Raw genomic sequence first — 21,589 nt, 5'->3', positions numbered from 1 at the left:
CGGGAGATTTTCTCACACTGCGTCCGCTGTGAGACCCAATGCTCGCTGGACGAAAGAGAAAACGCAAGTGCTCTACCGGGAAAGTTCTCGCTGCGTCCGCTGTGAGACCCAATGCTCACTGGACGAAAGATTTTTTTTTTCTCTTCTTCTTCTTCTCCCCCTTCTCATTCAATAAGGGTTTGGTGAGCTTTTTTAATGTGGAATGGTCCTGCTATAGCTATGGAAAGCATCTGAGGACCATCTCCCAAGGGCTTGGATCTGCTGTTGGGAGAGGCCTTTTTGGGCTGCTGAAGTTGCTCCCCCAATACGGAATGAGTGAAAAATTCTTTACTGGAATGCCTGACTGTTGGAGAACGGCTTTGAGGTGTTTCTGGAACCAAAAACGTGTCACAGGTTTTTTGGAATCGTCTATGATTAGGGGCTCCAGAGGAGATTTGGCCTGAGAGCTTCTCCATTGTGAATATGCCAGAATTGACTGGTATGGTTGGATTGGCGATGAGAGATTAATAATGTAAATTAAATGACCTTTTTTGGTTTGGTCGGTCTTTGTTTAATCAAATATGAAATTGATTCACCATCTATTACTGATAAGTCTGAGATGGTGGGGTGGATTTTTTGGGTCGAATTTGGAAGTGATGGCGAGTTCCGAGCATCTGAGAAAACCAAAAAGGCTAGGATAAACATGGCGTCGAGTGTGCGAGCGGTACTGATGGGCTGGTAGCCTGTGCGGAGGGCGCGAATACATTTGGTGAGAATGTCTAGTGTTATTGGTTGTCTAGCGTCGGGATGGGTGGGCTGGGATCTTTGAATCCCTTTGATCAGGAGGGAGGTTTGTGAGTTGTTTATCTCAGGGGAAGGAGAGCCGTACATTAATTTATGGAAAAACTGGATGCCGCTCAAGTAACCTTTGATGGACCCGACTTGAAGGCCCTTAATGCTATTAAGGTAGGAAATAAAAGCGGTGACTGAAAGAAGAGAAAAATCAGGGAAAGGCATGTTATAAGAGACATAGAATGTTTTAAAATATCTCCAAGCGGTCACGTAGGATTGGAGGGTTCTGGGAGAAACTTGGAGGATAGTGTCGAGCGATGCGTCAAGCAGGGGTTTTAACGGGTGGGTTACAGGAATATTAGTTCTGAATAGTGAGGTTCTGGAGTTGGGAATTGATCCGCCTCTGGAGCCAGCGTCCTGAATTTCTGAAACAGAAAACGAGACAGGGAGTCAGCGATTTGGTTTTCTGACCCAGGGATGTGTTTAGCAATTATGATGAATTGGTCGCAAGCTGAAATCCAGGTGAGACGCCTCAACAGTGGCATCAGAGCAGGTGAATGGGAATGGCCTTTGTTAACAATGCACTGTTGCATCGTTGTCGCAATGCACTAAAATGCTACTAGCGGCCCATTCTTTCCCCCACAGAAAAGCTGCTACTACGAGAGGGTAGAGCTCGAATAGAGCTGAGGATTGAGATATGTCCTGGAGCTGCGGTGGTCACTGAGCCGCGAACCAACAACCTTGAAAAAATCCCCCGAAACCGATTGAGGGGGTGGCGTCTGTGTACAGTTGGATATTGGTCGGGGACGAAACCAAGTTGTTATAGAAAAAGGATAGGCTGTTCCACTGGTTTAGAAATGTTAGCCATAGCCTGAGTTCGTCGCGACATGCTTGAGTTATGGAAATGAGTTCCTCTAGTAAGTAAACGGAGGACGCGAGTGAGAGGAGATGCGATATGAAGGGGCAGCCCTGCGGAATGATGCGCATTGCGAAGTTCAAAATGTCCAAACAGGGATAGGAGTTCGCGTTTTGAACAATTTGGTTCTTCAAGAAAAGCAGAAGAGACGATAATAATTCTGTCAATTTTCTCTTTGGGCAGGGATGCTTGGAATTTGTCTGAATACAAATTAATTCCTAGGAACTCAATGGATGTAGCAGGGCCCACGGTTTTTTCCTCTGCGATAGGAATTCCTAGCTCAGAAAAAAAAGTTTTGGACTGTGAGGATGTGCGCGGCTGGGATGGCATTGGGAGGCGAGATTATTAAAAAATCGTCTAGCAAGTGAATGAGGTGGGGAATGGCGTAATTGTTCGCCAAAATCCAGCAGACGGCTTCTGATAGCATGTCGAAAATTTTAGGGCTGCTTTTGCATCCGAAAGTAAAATGCATTGCAAAATAATATTTCCCGAGCCAGCGAACTCCAAATAGATGCCATGAATATGGATGGATGGGCATTACTTTGAAGGCAGATCTAATGTAAATTTTTGCAAGCCAAGCACCCCAACCTACGATTTTGATTATGTCAATAGCCTGATCTATGTCGTGGTATTTAAGCGAAAATTCATCGAGAAGGTTTAAATTTAAGATTGAAGATTATTACATGTTGGGAGAGTGGGCACTCTAAGCCAGGTTTAAAGCCGTTTTTTAGGCCTGACAGCAGATAATGAGTAAATTCAGCGTCCGGGTGATGAGCTAGTTCGAAGTTCATGCGCGAAATATTTACAGGAGTCGCCAAATAATTTTTAGATTTTTTATTCACAGATTTATAAACTGGACATACGATGCGGGCATGAGCGCCGCCACAGAAACTACAGATGTGCATAAACCGGCAGCGCGCTCTGTTACATTTACCATTGTTAAAATGATTACAGGGCTGTCGGCTTTTGTTGAAAGGAGAGTCCTGGTTTGCGTGGGTGGTTGCTGCCCGAGGCACGTAGCTGGTGGATTTAGCGGTGTTTGTTCCTGCGTAGGGAAGAGAGGAAGGGATAACCTGCGGGCACGATGCAGTTGAGTGCGTCACTGACCTGCAAACTGTGCAAGTAATGTTTTTGCAACCTAAAAGCACTCTGCTTTGGAGATCTGAGTCGAGTGCGCCCCAGAATGTGCGCTGATTCCACCGTGCGACTCGCACTGCACTTTTTGCTGAAAAAAGTTTATGGTACGTGTAGAAGTGCCCACCCCCATAGGACATGCGCGAGCTCAGCTATGATTGCTTGATAATCGTTCAGTTCTCACCGCCTGTGGGGGAAAGCTGAACAGATGATTTCAGTGAAACGGGAAAAAGCAATTGCAAATTCAGTAAATGAAAGAACACGAGATAAGTGAGTGTTTGTGTTTTTCAGGGTAACTGAGAAATCACTGCAATCTATTCGGCGGTCTGTGTGCACTGCGGGGAGTAGAGGGAGAAGAGAGGAAAGGTCTACATCCGCACCTGATAGGATCTGTGCACGGACACTTTGGGATACTGGTGGTGGTTCCATGGCGACTGGAACCAGTTGGAGGGTATAACGAAAAGGAAGGATTATAGGATGAAGTGTGGGCTTGAGCTGCAAGCGGAGGCAGGCCTGTGCTTGTTTGAGCTACTGGAGCCGCAGGCCACTGGAAGTGGGCGGGATTATAACCTGGTGGATAGAATTGTTGATATTCTTGGGCCTGTGCTGCTAGCAGCGATGGCCTCGCACTAGTGTCTCCAACGGGGGCTGTAAGCCACTGAAAAGAGAAAGGGTTATGAACAGCAGGAGTATAAAACTGAGTGGCTGTGGGGAGGCCGCTGGGCCTGGCTGCATGCGGCACTGCGGCAGCAGAAACCATGGTGGAGGGCTGGGCCTCATCGAGAGGTGGGTGTGGACCTGCCATGGCGGAATCTGGGGCGCGGCCCAGGCTAGCTGAAGGCCTGTTGCTGCGGCTCAATGGGCGAAGCGAGCCGGATCCTGTGCGGGAACACGACGGTATGTCTGATCCTGTGCGGGTAACACGACGAAGCCTGTATGTCTGAGTTGCCCAGCGCTTCCCTCAATCCAGCTACGGTCCATTTCCCGATAGGTGGGATCATCGGGAGAGCCGAGCGGTAGGAGGAGGCCGGGGAAGAAGGTGGAAGCCTTGCCGGGGGCGGTGAAGACTTGCCTCGGCGTCTTGGTGAGCGTAGGGCTGTTCGGGCCGGTGTGCGGCCGCGTGAAGAAGCCTGGGGCTCAGGTGCGACGTCAGGCGTTGGAGGGATTGTCGTGGGACCGGCAGAATGGGAAAGTGCATCCTTGGTGATGTTTACATCCTCATCAGATGAAGAGCCTAATTAAGACATGGTGGCAGAGCTGAGACCAAAAAGCTACTAACTGCTGCAAGACTGTCAAATGAACTGCGGTGAGACTGCTGTATATATACCTCTTACCAATGATTGCTGAGTGCTCTCCACCTGTGTTAATTATCTGCACGTGCTCCTCCCAAAATTGTTAATAAAACCTCATTTAGAAACAGAGAGAAAGAGAGAGAGAGAGAAAAAAAGGAAGTTGTATTCGCGTCTGTGCGTTTATCTTTTTAGAGTGAGTTTACTTAAAAACAGCGATTGTATCCTCTCGTCACTGGAAAATATAAAGTAGCAATTCAGTATTTAAACTGTATTTAATAAAAGTCTTAGGGCAACGTTGAGAAGTTTATCTTCTCCTGGGTGTGTGAGCTGCGAGATTTCCAATATGTGTGTATGTGTGTCAGTAAGCAGCTCATTAATACAGAACGATAATTAAAGGCTCTAATACACACCAGCACATGTGTGTATTGTAAGAGCGAGACGACAAATGATGACTGGGTTACAGTGAGTCAGCATAGCCGTGTCAAAACACCGCTCTTCTGTTCCGATCAAAACATTAAACAGGTTCTCCCCACTCAGTGATGCACCCACTGAGAAACCTGATGAAAGTGCTCTAGTTATTGGTGATTCTATTGTACAGAACGTGAATATAGAGACACCAGCCACCATAGTCAATTGTTTACCGGGAGCCAGAGTGCCTGACATCTTGGCAAATTTAAAAGTGCTGGCTAATTCTAAATGTAAATACAGTAAGATTATTCATGCCGGCGCTAATGATGTTCAACTTCGCCAGTCGGAGATCGCTAAAAATAACATTAAAGAGGTGTGTGAACTTGTAAGCATGATGTCAGACACTGTAATATGCTCTAGTCCCCTCCCTGCTTACCGTGGTGACGAGATGCATAGCAGATTGACATCACTCAATAGCTGGATGTCTGTCACAGTGTCTCGTCTGTGTTTCCCTGGGTGTCCACTAGTGGTCTCACTTCCCCATAGGCACCTCACCGCAGGCACTACATTTCCCATAAAGCCTTGTCCTTTCATCACTGCAATTGCACACCTGTTAATTGCACTCAGGTGTCTTCACTTTCATAGTCATTATCCTGCCTATAAAGCCGGTCTGTTTTCTGTCTGTGTTATGGAGTCCTTACTTTCCGTCACCTGGTTTCCTTGTGTTCCTTGTATTTCGAGTTCCTGTTTGTTTGTTTTGGACTGATTTTGGTTATGACCCCCTGCTTGTTTGATTCTGATTTTTGGATTACCCAATAAACTCACACTGCTTGTGGATCTCTCATCTCCTGTGTCCCAGTCGTAACAGAAGGACTCCCATCAAATCTGATCCAGCGGTGTGGGATTTTGTCTCCGTTCTCCAGCCAGTATGGAGGAGCGGAGGAGAAGAGTCATTAAATTAATCACTCCCTGTCAAAGGGGGAATAAGGTGGGTGGTGTGGCACAAGAGTTCTGGACTTTGGCGGTAGGATTGGGGTATAATGATGAGGCCCTGAAGGACCTGTTCAAAGAGTGCCTGGATGACTCTTTGCCTGGGTGGGAGATGAAGGGGCTGGAGATCCTGGACTTTCGGGGGTTCACCAGTTACCTTCAACATCGCAGTCAATGGTATACACAGACAACACCCTTCTCTCCAGACACGATGGCAGCCAGACCAGCGCCACTGCACAAGGTGGCCGCCAGCCCAGCGCCACGGCGCAAGGTGGCCGCCAACCCAGCGCCACTGGCACAAGATGGCCGCCGGTCCAGCACCACTGCACAAGATGACAGCCCTCCAGAGTCGGGTCAGGTTCCCGTTGACCCTCCAGAGTCGGGTCAGGTTCCCGTTAACACTCATGAGTTAAGCACTACCACAGTTAGACTTCAGGAGTTAAGTCAAGTCACCAGTGTTCTTCAAGGGCAAAGTCAAGTCACCATTGATCTTCATGAGCAAAATCAAGTCATCAATGATATTCATGAGCAAAGTCAGGTCACCAATGATCTTCATGAGCAGAGTCAAGTCACCGTTGATCTTCCTGAATCCAGTCAAAACACCACGGATCTACCAGAGTCTCTCCACGTCTGTGCTGAACTACCAGAGCCTCTCCACATCTCTGTTGAACTATCAGAGCCTCTCCACGTCTCTGCTGAACTTCCAGAGCCTCGTCATGTCTCAGCCAAACTCTCTAAGCGCTCGACTTATCCTGTTGTGGCCACGGAGGCCACCCTTAACCTGTTCATATTCTCTGTTTCCGACTTGCCTAACCAGACTTGCTCTCCTGTGTCATTGATCCCACTGTGGTGGTCTTCAGCGCTGCCCTGGTGGGCTCCTGTCCCGACCGCATGGCTGTGGTGGTCTTCTGCGCCGCCCTGGTGGGCTCCTGTCCCGACCGCATGGCTGTGGTGGTCTTCTGCGCCGCCCTGGTGGGCTTCAGTCTCGACCGCATGGCCGTGGTGGTCTTCTGCGCTGCCTTGGTGGGCTTCTGTCTCGACCGCACGGATGTGGTGGTCTTCTGCGCCGCCCTGGTGGGCTTCTGTCTCGACCGCATGGCTCCAGTACCACCTGATCCACCCGGGATACTTTCCCTGTCGCAGTGGCGGTTCTAGACCAATTTTACTGGGGGGGCCAGGCTGGGGCCAAGGTTGTTATCAGAGGGATACATCAACACTGACAAAAGTGTTCAAGTATTCAAAAAAATAATACATAATAATACAATAACACAAAGTATTCCAGTTGCAGTCAAAGTCTTTATTGATTTTTTAAAAATTATAATTTACAAGGAAATCAAACAAAACATCCTTGTTGGCTTCAGCAACAATGCCGTGTTCAAGCCTTCAACATAGCTATTTCAGCATGAAACAAAGTATTGGTATTTATTTCAGTAACAATACTGACAATGAAAACAAACAATAGAAAACAAGTGCATCCACTATAGCCTTTATAAGGTTAGTCTAGATGGTCTCTGAATCCCAGTCTACTTTCCTATATAGGAATTCAAATTACAGCAACTGTATTCTGCGGTTTTGGTGATTTCTAGCAAAACGATCAACAAATGACTCAAGATTTAAAGCCTTTGCCCTCCTTGACTCAATGCTCAGTACACCCAGATTGCTTAACCTGTCATCATTCATGGTGGATCTGAGGTAGGTTTTCACCAGCTTTAAAGTAGAAAAGCTCCGCTCACAAGAAGCAGTGCTCACCGGGATCGCAACGGCTATTTTGCAGAGTCTGTAGAGCTAAAAAAAACATCTCTATATGGCTCAATGAACTGTACCAGCTCCACTGTACTGGAGGGTCTCTGCATCTCGGTCTGTATTTTCCTGTCCAAGATCCTGCTAAACTGATGCAGTTCATGTCCCAAATCCTCAATACTTGAATCATACAATCGAGCAAATGAGTACAGAGCTGTCTCTTTTAGAAATGCATCATTTTTAGGGTTTAGAGCCTGGGTGCTGTTCATTATGTCACAGTTTGTCCTGGAAAAACGCCTGTTAATCTCACTGTGAATCAGATCAATGATAGGGTAGAAGAAGGTTGTGCGAAACCCGTCTTTACCTCGTTCCGACTCTCTCTGACCAACAGTGGTCATCACACAGTGCTCACCGGGTTTAGAACTTAGCATTTTTTGTCGTTTTGCCGGTGGCTGTGTTGCATCACATTGTCCAGAAATGTTCAACACCTCATCCCAAACATCATCAAAACACAATTCCTGCCTGAAATCCTTTAATGTCTGAACTAAAGCTTCAACTAAATCTACAGCTTTTGAATTATCAAGAGTCGAGGCCTGTAGCATATCAGAGAGAAGTTTTGTTTCTCCAAACACTTTACGGAGAGTAACAAGATGCACTATGAACTCAAGATCTTTCTGTGCTAGCAGACCTCGAGCCTCAACGGATCTTTCACCATTATGTTCTTGGGCTATCTCTTGCAGGAGCCGCTTGAGGGCAGGCAGTCGATCCATAACGTAGAGCTATAAATCGGCATGCCCAACGTGTGTCACTTAATCGCTGAAGCTCTCTTGGTGCCCCTTCATACATCTCTCTTTGTATAGCTAGCCATTTAGGATGAACAGCTGATCCAGATGTGAACACGTAAAGTTTCTCTAGTAAAGAGAAAAACTCCTCGGCCTCCGGGACAGCTTTGATTGTATCTACTAAAACAAGGTTTAGACAGTGGGCACTACAATGGATATAAAAAGCATATTTTGCTTGCTCTTTGATTCTTGCCTGGACTCCAGAATGCTTACCACTCATGACAGAAGCCCCATCATATGCTTGACCTACCAGGTTCTTTTTGTACTCTAGGCCATGACTTTCAGAAAACTTTCCTGGATAGCTCCATTGTAGTAATATCTCAGCACCAGAGAGATCGGTTCCTTTTTCTTTACATCTTTTGTTTCGTCAGCCATGATGCTGAAGACTTCACTGCTTTTTACTTCTTCTGCAATTTCAGTTCGAACCATGTCCGCTAAACAATCTAGAACCTCATTCTGGATTATTTTGCTTGTATACTTTGCATTATGAAATGATGTTAACCTTTTTTTAACAGCTTTATCATGGTTACCAATTGTCTCTAGAATTGCCATGAAGTTCCCTCTGTTATCAGAGTCTACAGACTCATTGTGACCTCTTTGGGCCATGTTTTGAGTTGCAGTAGCAGCACTTCCCCTATAGTTTTAATGTATTCCCTGTTTTCTTTGATCTGTCTGTTGTGTTCCTTATTTAAGACATTTACCAGTGTTGCATTAGCTGCTGCATTAGCTGCTGCAGCTTTCTGATAATCCCGCCAGCTAACCATAGCTTGTTTGTGCCTCTCAGATCAGTTATTACAGCTGATAATAACTGTGGGACACACTACACTATTTATATTTATATACACTACACTTTTTATCCAACACACATACTTAGCGTACACGTAAATCTTTTGCACATAATATACATGTACATACATGGAACACACTATACTACTTATATTTATATTTATATAGACATACACTTATTTATCCAAACACACATACTTAGTGTACAGTTACAATTTTTCCACATAATATACATGTACATACATAAATGCTCTTTTTAATATACCTGCCATACATTGTCAATTTGTATATTGTCAATCCTTACCCACCTATTTGTATTTTTTTGTATTTTTTATTCCTTATTGTGTTTTTTGTTCTGTCGCTGTTATGTTGCACTGCGGAGCTCTGTCACGAAAACAAATTCCTCGTATGTGTGAACATACCTGGCAATAAAGCTCATTCTGATTCTGATTCTGATTCTGATCTTGCATGTATTGCAAAACCCCCCACTTTATAGGTTGCCTTCCAGTTTTTGAATCCGTGTAAATGTTCGGAACATTCATTATAGTGCACATTTCCTAATGCTGCTCTCTCTCTAAATTTCAATAAGCTTTATTGGCATGACTGTAAATTTGCAAATACTGTACAATAATAAAAGTTAAATCAGGAAATGTACAAATTACAAAAAAAACAAGTAAATCAATCAGAAAATAAGAAAATTATGGGAAAGAAATGTGCATATAACAGATAATTTAAATATTATGTTTAAATTAATTACATAAATTAATTAAATTAAATTATGTAATTGATTAATTTATCTCTCTCTCTCACACACTTTATGCAAATGCTTTTCTTTTTCCACATCACAAACCTGATGGTCCAGTGCTTGTGGATGCACATGGATCCTCTGTCTGTGTCTCAAACTCTACTTGTATGTCTCCCTCAGGCTCGTCTTCACTATTAGGATCTTCATCTTGCTCTTGTTCCTGCTCTGTGGCCTTACTGCTAATCTCACCAAAGTTCACTGGCTCTCTTTCTGTGGCTCTCTCAGCCTCCTCACACATCTCTGCATCTCTGTCTGGCTCTGTCTCAACATTTTCCTTGTCATCTTTCTTTTGGGGGCAGAAATAGGACTCAATGTCCATTTTTCTCCTCATTTTGAACTATTGACAAAAAAGCTAATGAGAGGAATACACAACATCAGCAAACCAGAATATGAATATTACATATGATAGGTGCTGGCTTTCTTGGATTTGTGTTGTGATATAGTGAGCCTATGTGCTTATGTAGTACCCTCACCGCCTGATGAGGGGAGATATATTTATATATTAATACAGGACACAGAGCTGTTGCTGCTTCAATCATCAGAGTCTGTATTGGGTTTTTTTCATACAATGTAAAAAAGTTCAATCACTCTTATGCCAATAAATGACAGTGCATCACTTCAAGAGTAGGCTAATCACAATATACAGAATTACATACAGTATTTTTCCTTTACTACTGTGTCCACAGATTAAGCAGATGTACTATGAAATATTCACTGATAACATAGATAGCATTTTACACGTGAATAAATCCTAAAAATGTGTTCATATTTGCCAGAATTATTCTTTTTGATACATTTTTAGTACAGACACTCATTTTCAAAGTCATTTGGCACTTACAACTTACTCATTGCATTATTTCACCAAAACACATCTCATTTGTGGACTTACTCTAACATTGCGCCTTCTCTCAGAGACCGCATGGTCTCCATCACTAGCATGAAATGTATAACTAGCACGCGTGACGCAGCACACATACGTGAATAGAAGCGAACTTTTACATGTCCGTGATAACAGTAAACTTGAACACTTTAAACCATGTAATTAACATTTCTTAACCTCTTACATGTCAAAACACATACTCTTATTGCTTTTATTTAATTCATACCTGATGAGGGGAGATATATTTATATATTAGTACAGGACACGGAGCTGTTGTGTTGCTGCTTCTATCATCAGAGTCTGTATTGTTTGAGCAGCGCGCGCGCATCCCCTCCTTAAGCAGGCGAACACTCCCAAAAGGTAAAAGCAATCAAATAATCGAACGATGGAGCAGGGAACATTAATTATTGTGTGTGTCGAATTATTGTGATACATCGTGCTGCATTTTAGCCTATCAAAGGCGCCGCTACTGATCAAATGCGCAGTTGTTTGGTGGGATTTTACAAATCTAAATTTAGGGGGGCCAGAGGGGGGGCCAAGCTTGGTGACACGGGGGCACTGGCCCCCCCTGGCCCCCCCCTAGAACCGCCAGTGCCCTGTCGGTTCGGCCCTGGGCCCCGAACTTTCTGTTCCCTCCTAGTCTTGTGTTTTGTTTCTTGTTCTTTTTTTGGTTTCTCTCTGTTTCCTTCTGTGGACCTGGCTCTCCGTCCCTCCCCCTTATCCTCCACCGGTTCTCCTCCCTCCTTGTCTCTTTGTTTTTGTTTTTTGCACTTCCTGTCTCTTTTTCCCATTGTTGCCTGGCCCTCCGTCCCTCCCCCTGGTCCTACGCCGGTCCACCTCCCTCCTGGTCTCTGTGTTCCTTGGTTTGTTCGGGTGGAGCATCTGGTAGCTGCTCCGTAGAGGAGGGGGTAATGTCACGGTGTCTGGTCTGTGTTGCCCTGGGTGTCCACTAGTGGTATCACTTCCCCATAGGCACCTTACCGCAGGCACTAAATTTCCCACAAAGCCTTGTCCCTTCATCACAGTAATTGCACACCTGTTAAATGCACTCAGGTGTCTTCACTTTCATAGTCATTATCCTGCCTATATAACCGGTCTGTTTTCTGTCTGTGTCATGGAGTCCTTACTTTCCGTCACCTGGTTTCCTTGCGTTCCTTGTATTTCGAGTTCCTGTTCCTGTTTGATGTTTGTTTGTTTTTTGGACTGCTTTTGGTTATGACCCCCTGCTTGTTTGATTCTGATTTTGGATTACCCAATAATCTCAAACTGCTCGTGGATCTCTTGTCTCCTGTGTCCCAGTCGTTACAATGTCTAAGTGGTGCCCGCAGAATAACATAGGTTTCATAGACAATTGGACGAGCTTTTGAGGAAGACCTGACCTGTTGAAAAGAGATGGTCTTCATCCCTCCTGGGATGGCGTTGCTCTTCTCTCTAGAAATATGGCACATAGTCTTAGAGTTATACTTGACTAACTGGGGCCCAGGTCAGGAAGCAGACAAACTGGCTAAACTGACCGTCTGCTAGCTGCCTCACGTCACAGAGGTCAGTTAATTCTCAGCACATAGAGACTCTTTCACCTAGATATCACACTATAGAGACTGTCTGTTCCCCGAACTAGAAAATGCAAAAAACGTCCAAACCAAGTTAAGATTAACAACTTAATTGAGGTTCAACAAATAAAAAACAGAAGTAATATGGATAAACAAGTGATAAAGCTTGGCTTACTGAATATAAGGTCCCTTTCTACAAAAGCAATTTTTGTAAATAATATGGTCACTGGTCATAATCTAGATGTGCTCTGTTTGACAGAAACCTGGCTAAAACCTGATAAAACCATTTCACGCGCACACGCTCACCTTCACCATCTTCAAACAATACTAGCGCTGTCTTGATCTCTGTCCCTCGCGCATATTAATCAAAATCGATTGACAAAAAAATTGTCAAAAATTGTCAATTTTCAAAAAAAAAAAAACTATCCAGTGATGAAATGTTTTCTGTGTTGTCAAATGTTGTGCGATATCCTAAACTGCAACTGCAATTGACAAGAAGCAGAAGTCCCAGCATGCACTGGAGGAACTGCAGAAGAAGCAGAAGTCCCAGCATGCACTGGAGGAACTGCAGAAGAAGCAGAAGTCCCAGCTTGCACTGGAGGAACTGCAGAAGAAGCAGAACTCCCAGCTTGCACTGGACGAACTGCAGAAGAAGCAGAAGTCCCAGTTTTCACTGGAGGAACTGCAGAAGAAGCAGAACTCAGCTTGAACTGGAGGAAATGCAGAAGAGGAAGAAGTCCCTGCGTGCCCTGGAGAAACTTCCATAGGAGTAGATGTCACAGCTTGTTCTGGAAGAACTGGTGGTGGCGGCCGGTCTTTCACCAAAGATGGTGCAAAAAGTCGCTGTCTTTGACTTTATCTCGGTTATAAGGCCAAATTCCAGTGCTGCTCAAGTCATTCTGCACATTGCCTGGTGTTCCAGCCAATGGGAGGGCCAACCTAACAATTCCAGGAATGTCGTAGATGGACCTCGTCAGGCCTGGGTGATTTCTCATCCAGGTATTGCAAAATGTGTTGACATGACATTTTAGGGGGCCATAAACGGTACGATTGAGTGGCTGTAAATTGTGGGAGCAATGGGGTGGAAACGATAGCATGACAATGCAATTTTCTCTGCAGAAATCTATTCCTCTTACAGAAAGATCAAGGACTTTGGCATCCAGTGAGGCCCTCATGTGGTGGTGGAAATGTTTAAGGAACTGAAGGAAATGGTCCTCCATAATCCAACCTGATTTATTGGCGGCTCCAATGCATCCAGGCAGGCCATTGGGGATGAAATGGTCCTTGAAGTTAACCCGCGGGAATATGAACATGGGTGGAATCATGTTCCCTAATGCATTGCCTGCACATGCAACTGTTACCAGTGTTCCTCTCTCTCCGGAGGTTACTGCCCCCACCTGTGTGACTCCGCACCCGGCAACAACATGTTCTGGTTCTTGGACAGTAATGACCCCGGTCTCATCCATATTCCAGATGTCCTTCCCTTCAATAATTTTTTTGTCAAGCACAATTTGCAAGATTGTCGTAAAACAAGGATACATTGTGATGATTGAAGCTTGTGTTCCGTGTGAGACTGGTAGCTCGAGGGCACCATATAGACAGACTGGGCTGTCTTTTCATGAACCCCATAAACCAATCCCGGCCAGCTAGGGAGCACTCATTCCAGGTTTCAAGGGAGGAGCATTTGTAATAGACAGCCAGTTGGAAGGCCAATCGACGAACCTGAGAAATGGATGGTAAATGAAAATGGAGGTGGAATGGGGTAATTTCTCTTAAATTATTATTTCACAGTCTCAATATTCTAATATAATTCTCCCTACCAGCCGTCCCTTTAAGCCTACAATCAGCTTTAATACCTTCCTCATGCTTACCTCTTTAGTGCCGATACCATAGAAAATATCAGCTGCTCTTTTTAGATATTCTGCTAGGCTATCTTCCTGTTGGACTGAGAAGACCCTCCTCGGGGTCCAATAACCTGTCCTAATCTCATCTCCTGGACTTAACCTCTCTCTTTAATAAAGCGGCAGAGGGTTGTGTGGCAAATTGAAAACTCTTTTGCCACAGACCTCACTGTCCTGCCGCCACTGCTCACTACAGCAGCAGCTAAGGACAGAATAGGTAGAGGGACACCCCTATCTGTTATCCTTTTTCCTTTCTCGTGGCATACTGAAAAAACTGAACACAAAATGTAGGATACATTGTAGCCTAGTTTGACTTTTATAAAAGACACCTGGCTATTGAAATATGTTCTTTATAAAACCACTGATTTACCTTTTATAAAAAAAATTATCTAATTATCATTGTTATTGTCATGAGGGACAGTTGCAACAGTGCGTTGCAACTGTCCCACCCCCTGGCAGCCATCTTAAAACTAGTGATGCTAGCCTAACAAATTAGCTTGAACACATTGTACCTAAGTCTGTTAAGAGCTAAGAAACTGCATATTCAAACTATAAAGATCAATGCTTAAACAGTTTAGACATTGACAAAAAATCTAGTTGTAAAAAAAGTTACTTTTTTACCTTGAATTTCAGTTCTCCCATAAGGTAGTTTCACATGTGGCTTTTAACTTCCAGAAAGAAGGCAGGGCATACTGAGCATGCTCAGTAGGAGTGTTATGACTCCAGCTCATTCCTGATTGGATAAATCAGCAATGTTGCAACTGCCACACGTTGCAACTGTCCCCACTCTCCTCTAACTTTAGAAATGTACAAATTTCTGTCTTGATGCTAACGTTATTTTTGTCTGCCAAAATACGTTACTGTTTGAAAAGGCGGCAGATTTGATATGCAGTGTATGTGTGTGTTGTATAAATTGTAGCCGCACTGGGTCGTACATTAAAATGAACTCAAATGATATATTGGGAATTTTTATAATTAATCAGGAATTTGATTATATATCTCATATGACAGTTACATTAAAATTATTGAAGATGAAAAATAGGTCAATTGTATATATGAATAACTCATTACAAGGCACTGTAATTTACTCATTAATATGTCAATATTCCATTCTTCATATCAATTATAATGATATCTCTTACTGTGAATAACCGCAAATCAAACAGTGGTTTGTCCAGCAAACGGCCGTAAGATTAACTTATCAACTTTCAATAAAGTTATCACTTCTTATAATTCCAGGAAAAATAGTTTCTGGCCATGAAACCATTCTCCTGTCTTTACAAAATTTTGGTTACTGAAAAGTACCAATAAGCTTGTAGCTAAGATCAAACATTCATTGACTCGTGATGTTTGCATTTTAGACAGAAGCAATCATGAATATATATTGGATTTTAATAATTGAACTAATAATACATCAAACTACGATTTACACAGAGTAAATATGCGTATAACAATACAACAGTAAAACAAATACAAGACATAACGGATACAGATAAGAGAGAGAGAGAGCAAAGATGAGCGAGAGAGAATAAGAGAGAAAGGTGAGAGAATAGTCGCGATCACAGAATGATCGCTCAGTATGGCAAAATCACAGACAGTAACCTTTTGAAAGACAACAAGGATTCAGATCACCTTGAAAAGGTAATAGACAAACTTTAAGCAGCATTTAAATCTCTCTAGAAAATAATACTTGCATGTGGTCTCTTTGTGACTCGCAAGACGAGCGTACGTATGTCGTTCTTTTGGAGCTGGGCGTGTTCTCTCGTGTCTTCCGGGGCTGCTGCGGACTCGTGCGAAGTTTGAAAGGTCCAACGAACGTAATGATTCATAGTTCATCTCCCTCATGGGGAGAGGTGAATATGAGACGAATATGAGAATAAACTTAGTTCAGAAAACAAAAGAAAAACGGAGATGAACGCTCCCTTAAAGGAACACTCCACCGTTTTTTGAAATAGGGCTTATTCACATTATTTCCTACATTTAGATAGGTGGGCAAATGCATTTTTGTGTCAGTGCATGCATTGTTTTAGTTTGACTGGGTCGGCGTTAGCTTAGCTTAGCACAATGAATGGAATCCTTTGTTGCCAGCTAGCATGGTCTGAGTAAAAGTGATCGAAAAAATTAAAAAAACCCACCTAATTACTTCTTGTGGCCTGCGTATTCACAACGAGTACAAATAGCGATCCAGATTAACACTAGGCGATTTCCTAGGCAGATATTAGGCGAAGCACTGCTACTTCGGCGCAGAGATATCACGCAACACATGAAATCCCACGACTTCCGTCAACATACCGTGAATAGTAGCTGCCTGGCTATTTTCCTTACAGTACACGAATGGCGATGAACATGGCTGATTTTGAGAGAGACGAAGAGGGTGACTTCTCAGACAGTCAAGAACCAGAACCATACCTATTTGAACCAGAGTTTACAGAAGACGAGCTGCGTGCTTTGGAAATAGAACGACAGGAGGAGGAGGTTGCGATCGCTCAACAGCCTGAGGACGTGAGGATGAGAGCCAACATGAACTGGTGGTGTGAATGTGGGGGAATATGCCAATCTATGCCGACGGAAATAGAGTGTCTGTGCTGTAGAGAGTGGGACATGTTTTTGCCATTGATGACCAGGCTCAACACGTCAGATCATGATGAGCGTACCCGAAGTTGTGTCACATCTACAGAGGATTTCACGGCGCTGATCCATTCTGTAGTACTCGATTTTTTTTTCCGGTGTGACAAAGTGAACTGGAAAAAACGCCCCACGCCGAATGGACCAAATGGACAGCTGTCCACAGAGTAAGTGATTATTTTAATCATGACGCATGTATAGATCGACCCATATTATACCTGTATTCACATAGAGTTGATGTTTTCACAGGCAATATAGGTTATATAGGAAGAGAAATAAAAGACAACTTACATGTGCACTTTGTTCTTCCTGTGCTTTGAAAATAGATGGGACGGCCGTATCTTTCAGACGTAGTACCGTCTTTCTGGACCCATATTCCATTTTTTCAAAGTAGTCCTCTGGTGCAAAATGTTCTTCGCAAACACGATACTGCTTTATTTTGTTGAGAGGCGTTGAACTACAGATCTCCAGAGCTGCTAGCCATTTATTTCTCAGTTCCACATTAGATGGAATTCTGTGAAACATTACATTCGTGTATGTCCTTTGCTTGTTCTCACAACCTTTTGCTATGCAGGTAATAACCATGTTTGCTGTAACTTCTCAAAATAAATCATCCAAAAGCGAAGACACTCGGTGCAGGTCACGTCGGTATGTTCTTCTTCTTCTGTTTTTTTTGACGCGTTGCACGCCGGTATTTTGACGGAATTCGTGGGATTTCATGTGTTGCGTGATATCTCTGCGCCGAAGTAGCAGTGCTTTGCCTAAGCAGCAGTGCTTCGCCTGTGCTTCCCCATAATATAGTCCCAAGTCAATATCTGCCTAGGAAATCGCATAGTGTTAATCTGGATCGCTATTTGTACTCGTTGTGAATACGCAGGCCACAAGTAATTAGGTGGGTTTTTTTAATTTTTTTGATCACTTTTACTCAGGCCATGCTAGCTGGCAACAAAGGATTCCATTCATTGTGCTAAGCTAAGCTAACGCCGACCCAGTCAAACTAAAACAATGCATGCACTGACACAAAAATGCATTTGCCCACCTATCTAAATGTAGGAAATAATGTGAATAAGCCCTATTTCAAAAAACGGTGGAGTGTTCCTTTAAGGAGCCATGAGAACAGGCTGTTCTCTCAACCGCAGTGCTGAGATCAACTACCCGACGGAAGTGCAGAGAAAAAAGGAAGAAGAGACCAGCGGGAACTTCCTGGTTTCAGTTCTTATGGCTTGACTGGTGAACCAATGAACGTCCGCGATCTGAAGCGGGGAAAAAAGCGTGAGTTATAGCTCATCAGAATTCAGCAGTTATATTCTAGCAAGTTGGTAATTCCAGATTAATACATTTTTACATTAATTTCCTTTATATAAGTGAGTCCGTCAAAGCATGACGGTTAAACAGATACCAAGAATTCAGATATAACTGATAGAAACATGAAGTTACATACATATGCAGAATTACACACATTTATAGTTTGATTAACACACGATAAAATTGCAGATACTCCAATTTGATTATGGAAAGATATCTAAGCACCAAAAAGGCAACACAGTCAATATATTTAGAATACATTTTAAATAAAAGGGTACTATTCTCTTTTCTAACAAGAATTCCAGTGAGCTGGCTTTTCCTGTTCTGTTTCCCAGTAGGATCATAAAGTTTTATGAGCTGGTCAGGAGTAGGGTTACAAACTCATGACTCTATTTGAGAACATTAATTCCAAAAACATTTCCACTTTACAAGTCAGCAAATTATAATCCTCGAATAACAGGATTAAAGGTCATGTTGCAGGTTAACCAGCACTTTCGATTAATGGGTACATAAATCACTCAAGATATGTATATCATTTTTAAAATGTCTCAAAAATGGTCTTAAAGACCTATTTTTTAAGTTTTTGGTATTAACGTTTTTTTTACCCAACACGGTGATGACGTCGCGTTGGGGAGAAGTGGAGGAAAGGTAGCCTCAGTCTAGTATGATGCCGCGTTCCAGGCAACCCGTAACCCATGTTTTTCCAACCTTAAACCCGTGAAAGTGCACAGGAACGGCAATCAAACTCGTGACTTCCCACCCGTGAACTCGTGTCTCGTACTAGATCGATGTACTCCGAGTTCCGAGGTCACACAGCACGCGAAACAACGATGACAGCCCCTACGAATAATACTGCCTACGGATGCAGTGTTTATGCAAGTGGTACACGTTGAAAAACGATTTTAGGTCAATGGAACGTTGCAATAAAATAAATAATCTAGCTACAATTCCTTGCGCTCAGAAAGTTTGGCGTAACTTGCCTGGAACGGTACAAAGTCGTTTGTAGTTAGTGATTACGAGCTCAAAAACCTGCCTGGAACGCAGCATCAGAACTATAGCGGCTGACTGGGATGAGGAAGAGGGGGCAAGAGCCAACATGTATGATCCGCAGCAGTGTTATTTCGATCGAGCCAGACGTGAGAGGGCAAATGAGGAATTGCCAAGAACTGATGTCCGTCAAAGCTTATTAAATGCATGGTCTGAGGAGAATTAGTGGAGAGTTGGTGAAGTGTCCTGGTGAGTTGCTATCGTTTAGCATCGCAGCAATGAGCACTGGAGCTAGTCTACGAGCAGCAGTGCACAATAACGACACACACATATATATGTACACACACACATACACATATATATATATATAATTTTATTTATTTATTACTGTCATTGAGTAGCACAGAGTAAAAAAAAAATCAACGTTTTCTTCTAGTGGCAGTGATCATGACGTTAGTTCAGATAAGTACCGGTAACCTTTGTCATAGTGTCATAGAACTGGTAAACGTTGTCTTTGTCATCTAGAAATAGAAGGCATCATGCTAGCTATATGGACGTTTCTAAGCGTTTATCTCGTCCTCCGGTGAAAATGTTGTTGCAAACGTAGCCGCGTGTGTGTCGCTGTGTTTGGCAGGTGCTTGTGTGGGCGGTGCTGTCCCATGGAAACTGCGCTGGAAAGCTTGTGCTGTAGGGAAGTGAGTGCGTTTGGGTCGCTGTTGGTCGATATCTCTCTATCTATCTGTCTGTTTATCTATCTATATATGTAGTCTATCTATCTATATATATCTATGTATTTATTTATAATCTGCGCTATCTGAATACTCTCGTCTACTACTCGTCTCTCTAGTCACTCTCAATGCTCTCAAGGCGGCTTTGGTAAATTCTCTCCCCAACGTGACGTGATGCAATGCATTGTGGGGGAAAGGAGACCGCTGTAAGATAGTACCTACATTTTCGTATTATATTCTGTTTGTGATACCCAACAACATAAAATACAATGGATAACAGTTTAAATGTTTATTACCAACAAGCAAATTGCACAAATTTGTTAAAAAATTAACCTTGCAACACGGCCTAAATAATTTTGTTGTACAGAACACATAACGTTATACAATGAGATTACAAAAAAAGTCTGTCCATATCAGGGGTAGACAAAGCAAAGAAAAAGTGAGACACAAGAAGAAGACAAGAAAATAATAATTCAAAATATTGTACTGTACACTGATAAAACAAATGACATTGAGCACAACACCGGCATTCTGGATAGAGACGTAAATGAAGTTGGTGTCGTGAACCCTTGCGCATGCGTAATAAAAGTATAGCCTGCGTGGGAAAAAAGGCGTTTTAAACCTTATTTTGGGGCAAAGTCATCAAACTTTTTCAGCGATTTTTATCATATTTCACTGCTGTTTCTATACATGCAGTTTTCATGTCCCATTGACCAGTTAAAGTGCAGTTCTTACTCTCTGCCCATTCATTTAGATAGGAGCCTGGTCTTGTTATTCTGAAATAGATGCCCGGAGGCGTTGCCAAGATGGCGGCCGAGTGGCACAACTAGCCTAAAAGGACTTTGGTTGCACCAACTAGACATTAAAAAACTGTGCTGAGCTTTGCAATGTCCAGCTTTAAGATAAATATTTACACCTGCTGCACCAACTGAGACTATAATCAGGCAGAACTACGCCCGGCGTAAACAATGAGCATCCACGCTGACACATTCTCCCGCAGTTATAGATACAGTGGAGATGACGTTCATGGCCAATGGCTACAACTACTGATAGCCCTATAGAACTGAACTGCTCAAGACATCATAACAAGTGAAGCCACCGCACCATGATTTCATTCAGTGAGCATTTCCTAACAAGTCCGTGTTTTTACATATGAAGCCTACCTGCACATTCCCATGGCACATGTCATCAAGGTTAAGTAAAATATAATAAATGTAATACAATCCTTATCTCTAGAGTTATTTTTTATAGCTGGCTGTAGAGTTTATGTACAATGAATGTCTTTCCTGAGCTAAATGTGACTTTTTGTGTTTTACTGGCATCTTTCTGTCGCTGAAAAATAAACATTTATAGTTTGTAATTTGTCCGAAGATTGATAGAATTTGAATTATGATTAAAGCACAAAAGGTATTGCTATTATTGGATGTCAGGCATGCTAGAAATAATGAAGGGAATTAATAACGTAAAACATTTCCAAGCTGTCCTACCAGGCAAGATGTCAAACATACATAGCACTACGCCGAGATGGTGCAACGGGTATAAATTCTCCACATGTTTTAAAGTGCATTTTACGTTCAGCCTAGTCTTACAACCAGGTGTACGTCCAGTTGGGGCAAACAACCCCTGGTCTTAAATAAGCCAAAATGTATCCATGTGACACCTGTGCTTATCTCACGGCACTGGTTACCATTTGCATTAAGACAAAGACCTTAATCAGGTGCATTTGATTAGGGACACATACAAAATGTGCAGAAGATTGCAAACCACTGCTGTAGACCACAGGTTTCAAGACCTTCCGTCATTGCTGATTAAGGGGTTTAAACATTTCAGCATAAGGCTGCAACATAGCAAAAGGTGAAAAAAAATAAAGGGGTCTGAATATTTTCTGAATGCACCTTGTGAAATAAGCTAGAAATACTTACGATCAGC

The 21,589-nt window shown here is 43.0% G+C and overlaps 1 protein-coding gene across 1 annotated transcript; it reads right to left on the bottom strand.

Moving 5' to 3' along the window:
* Positions 1 to 467: 467 nt before the first annotated feature.
* On the bottom strand, positions 468 to 3,018 carry LOC132148479 (uncharacterized). Its single transcript, XM_059557172.1, has 3 exons — positions 2,826 to 3,018; positions 2,622 to 2,732; positions 468 to 1,196 (listed from the first exon to the last, which is right to left on the bottom strand). Exons 1-3 carry the CDS (start codon positions 2,959 to 2,961, stop codon positions 517 to 519), a joined length of 927 nt encoding a protein of 308 aa, XP_059413155.1. The 5' UTR covers positions 2,962 to 3,018; the 3' UTR covers positions 468 to 516.
* Positions 3,019 to 21,589: the final 18,571 nt, after the last annotated feature.

The sequence above is a fragment of the Carassius carassius genome, chromosome 9, assembly GCF_963082965.1.
Source record: "Carassius carassius chromosome 9, fCarCar2.1, whole genome shotgun sequence".
Taxonomy (NCBI): Eukaryota; Metazoa; Chordata; class Actinopteri; order Cypriniformes; family Cyprinidae; genus Carassius; species Carassius carassius.
Note: the sequence above shows the minus strand (reverse complement) of the source record. Positions and strands in the feature narration are given on the sequence as shown.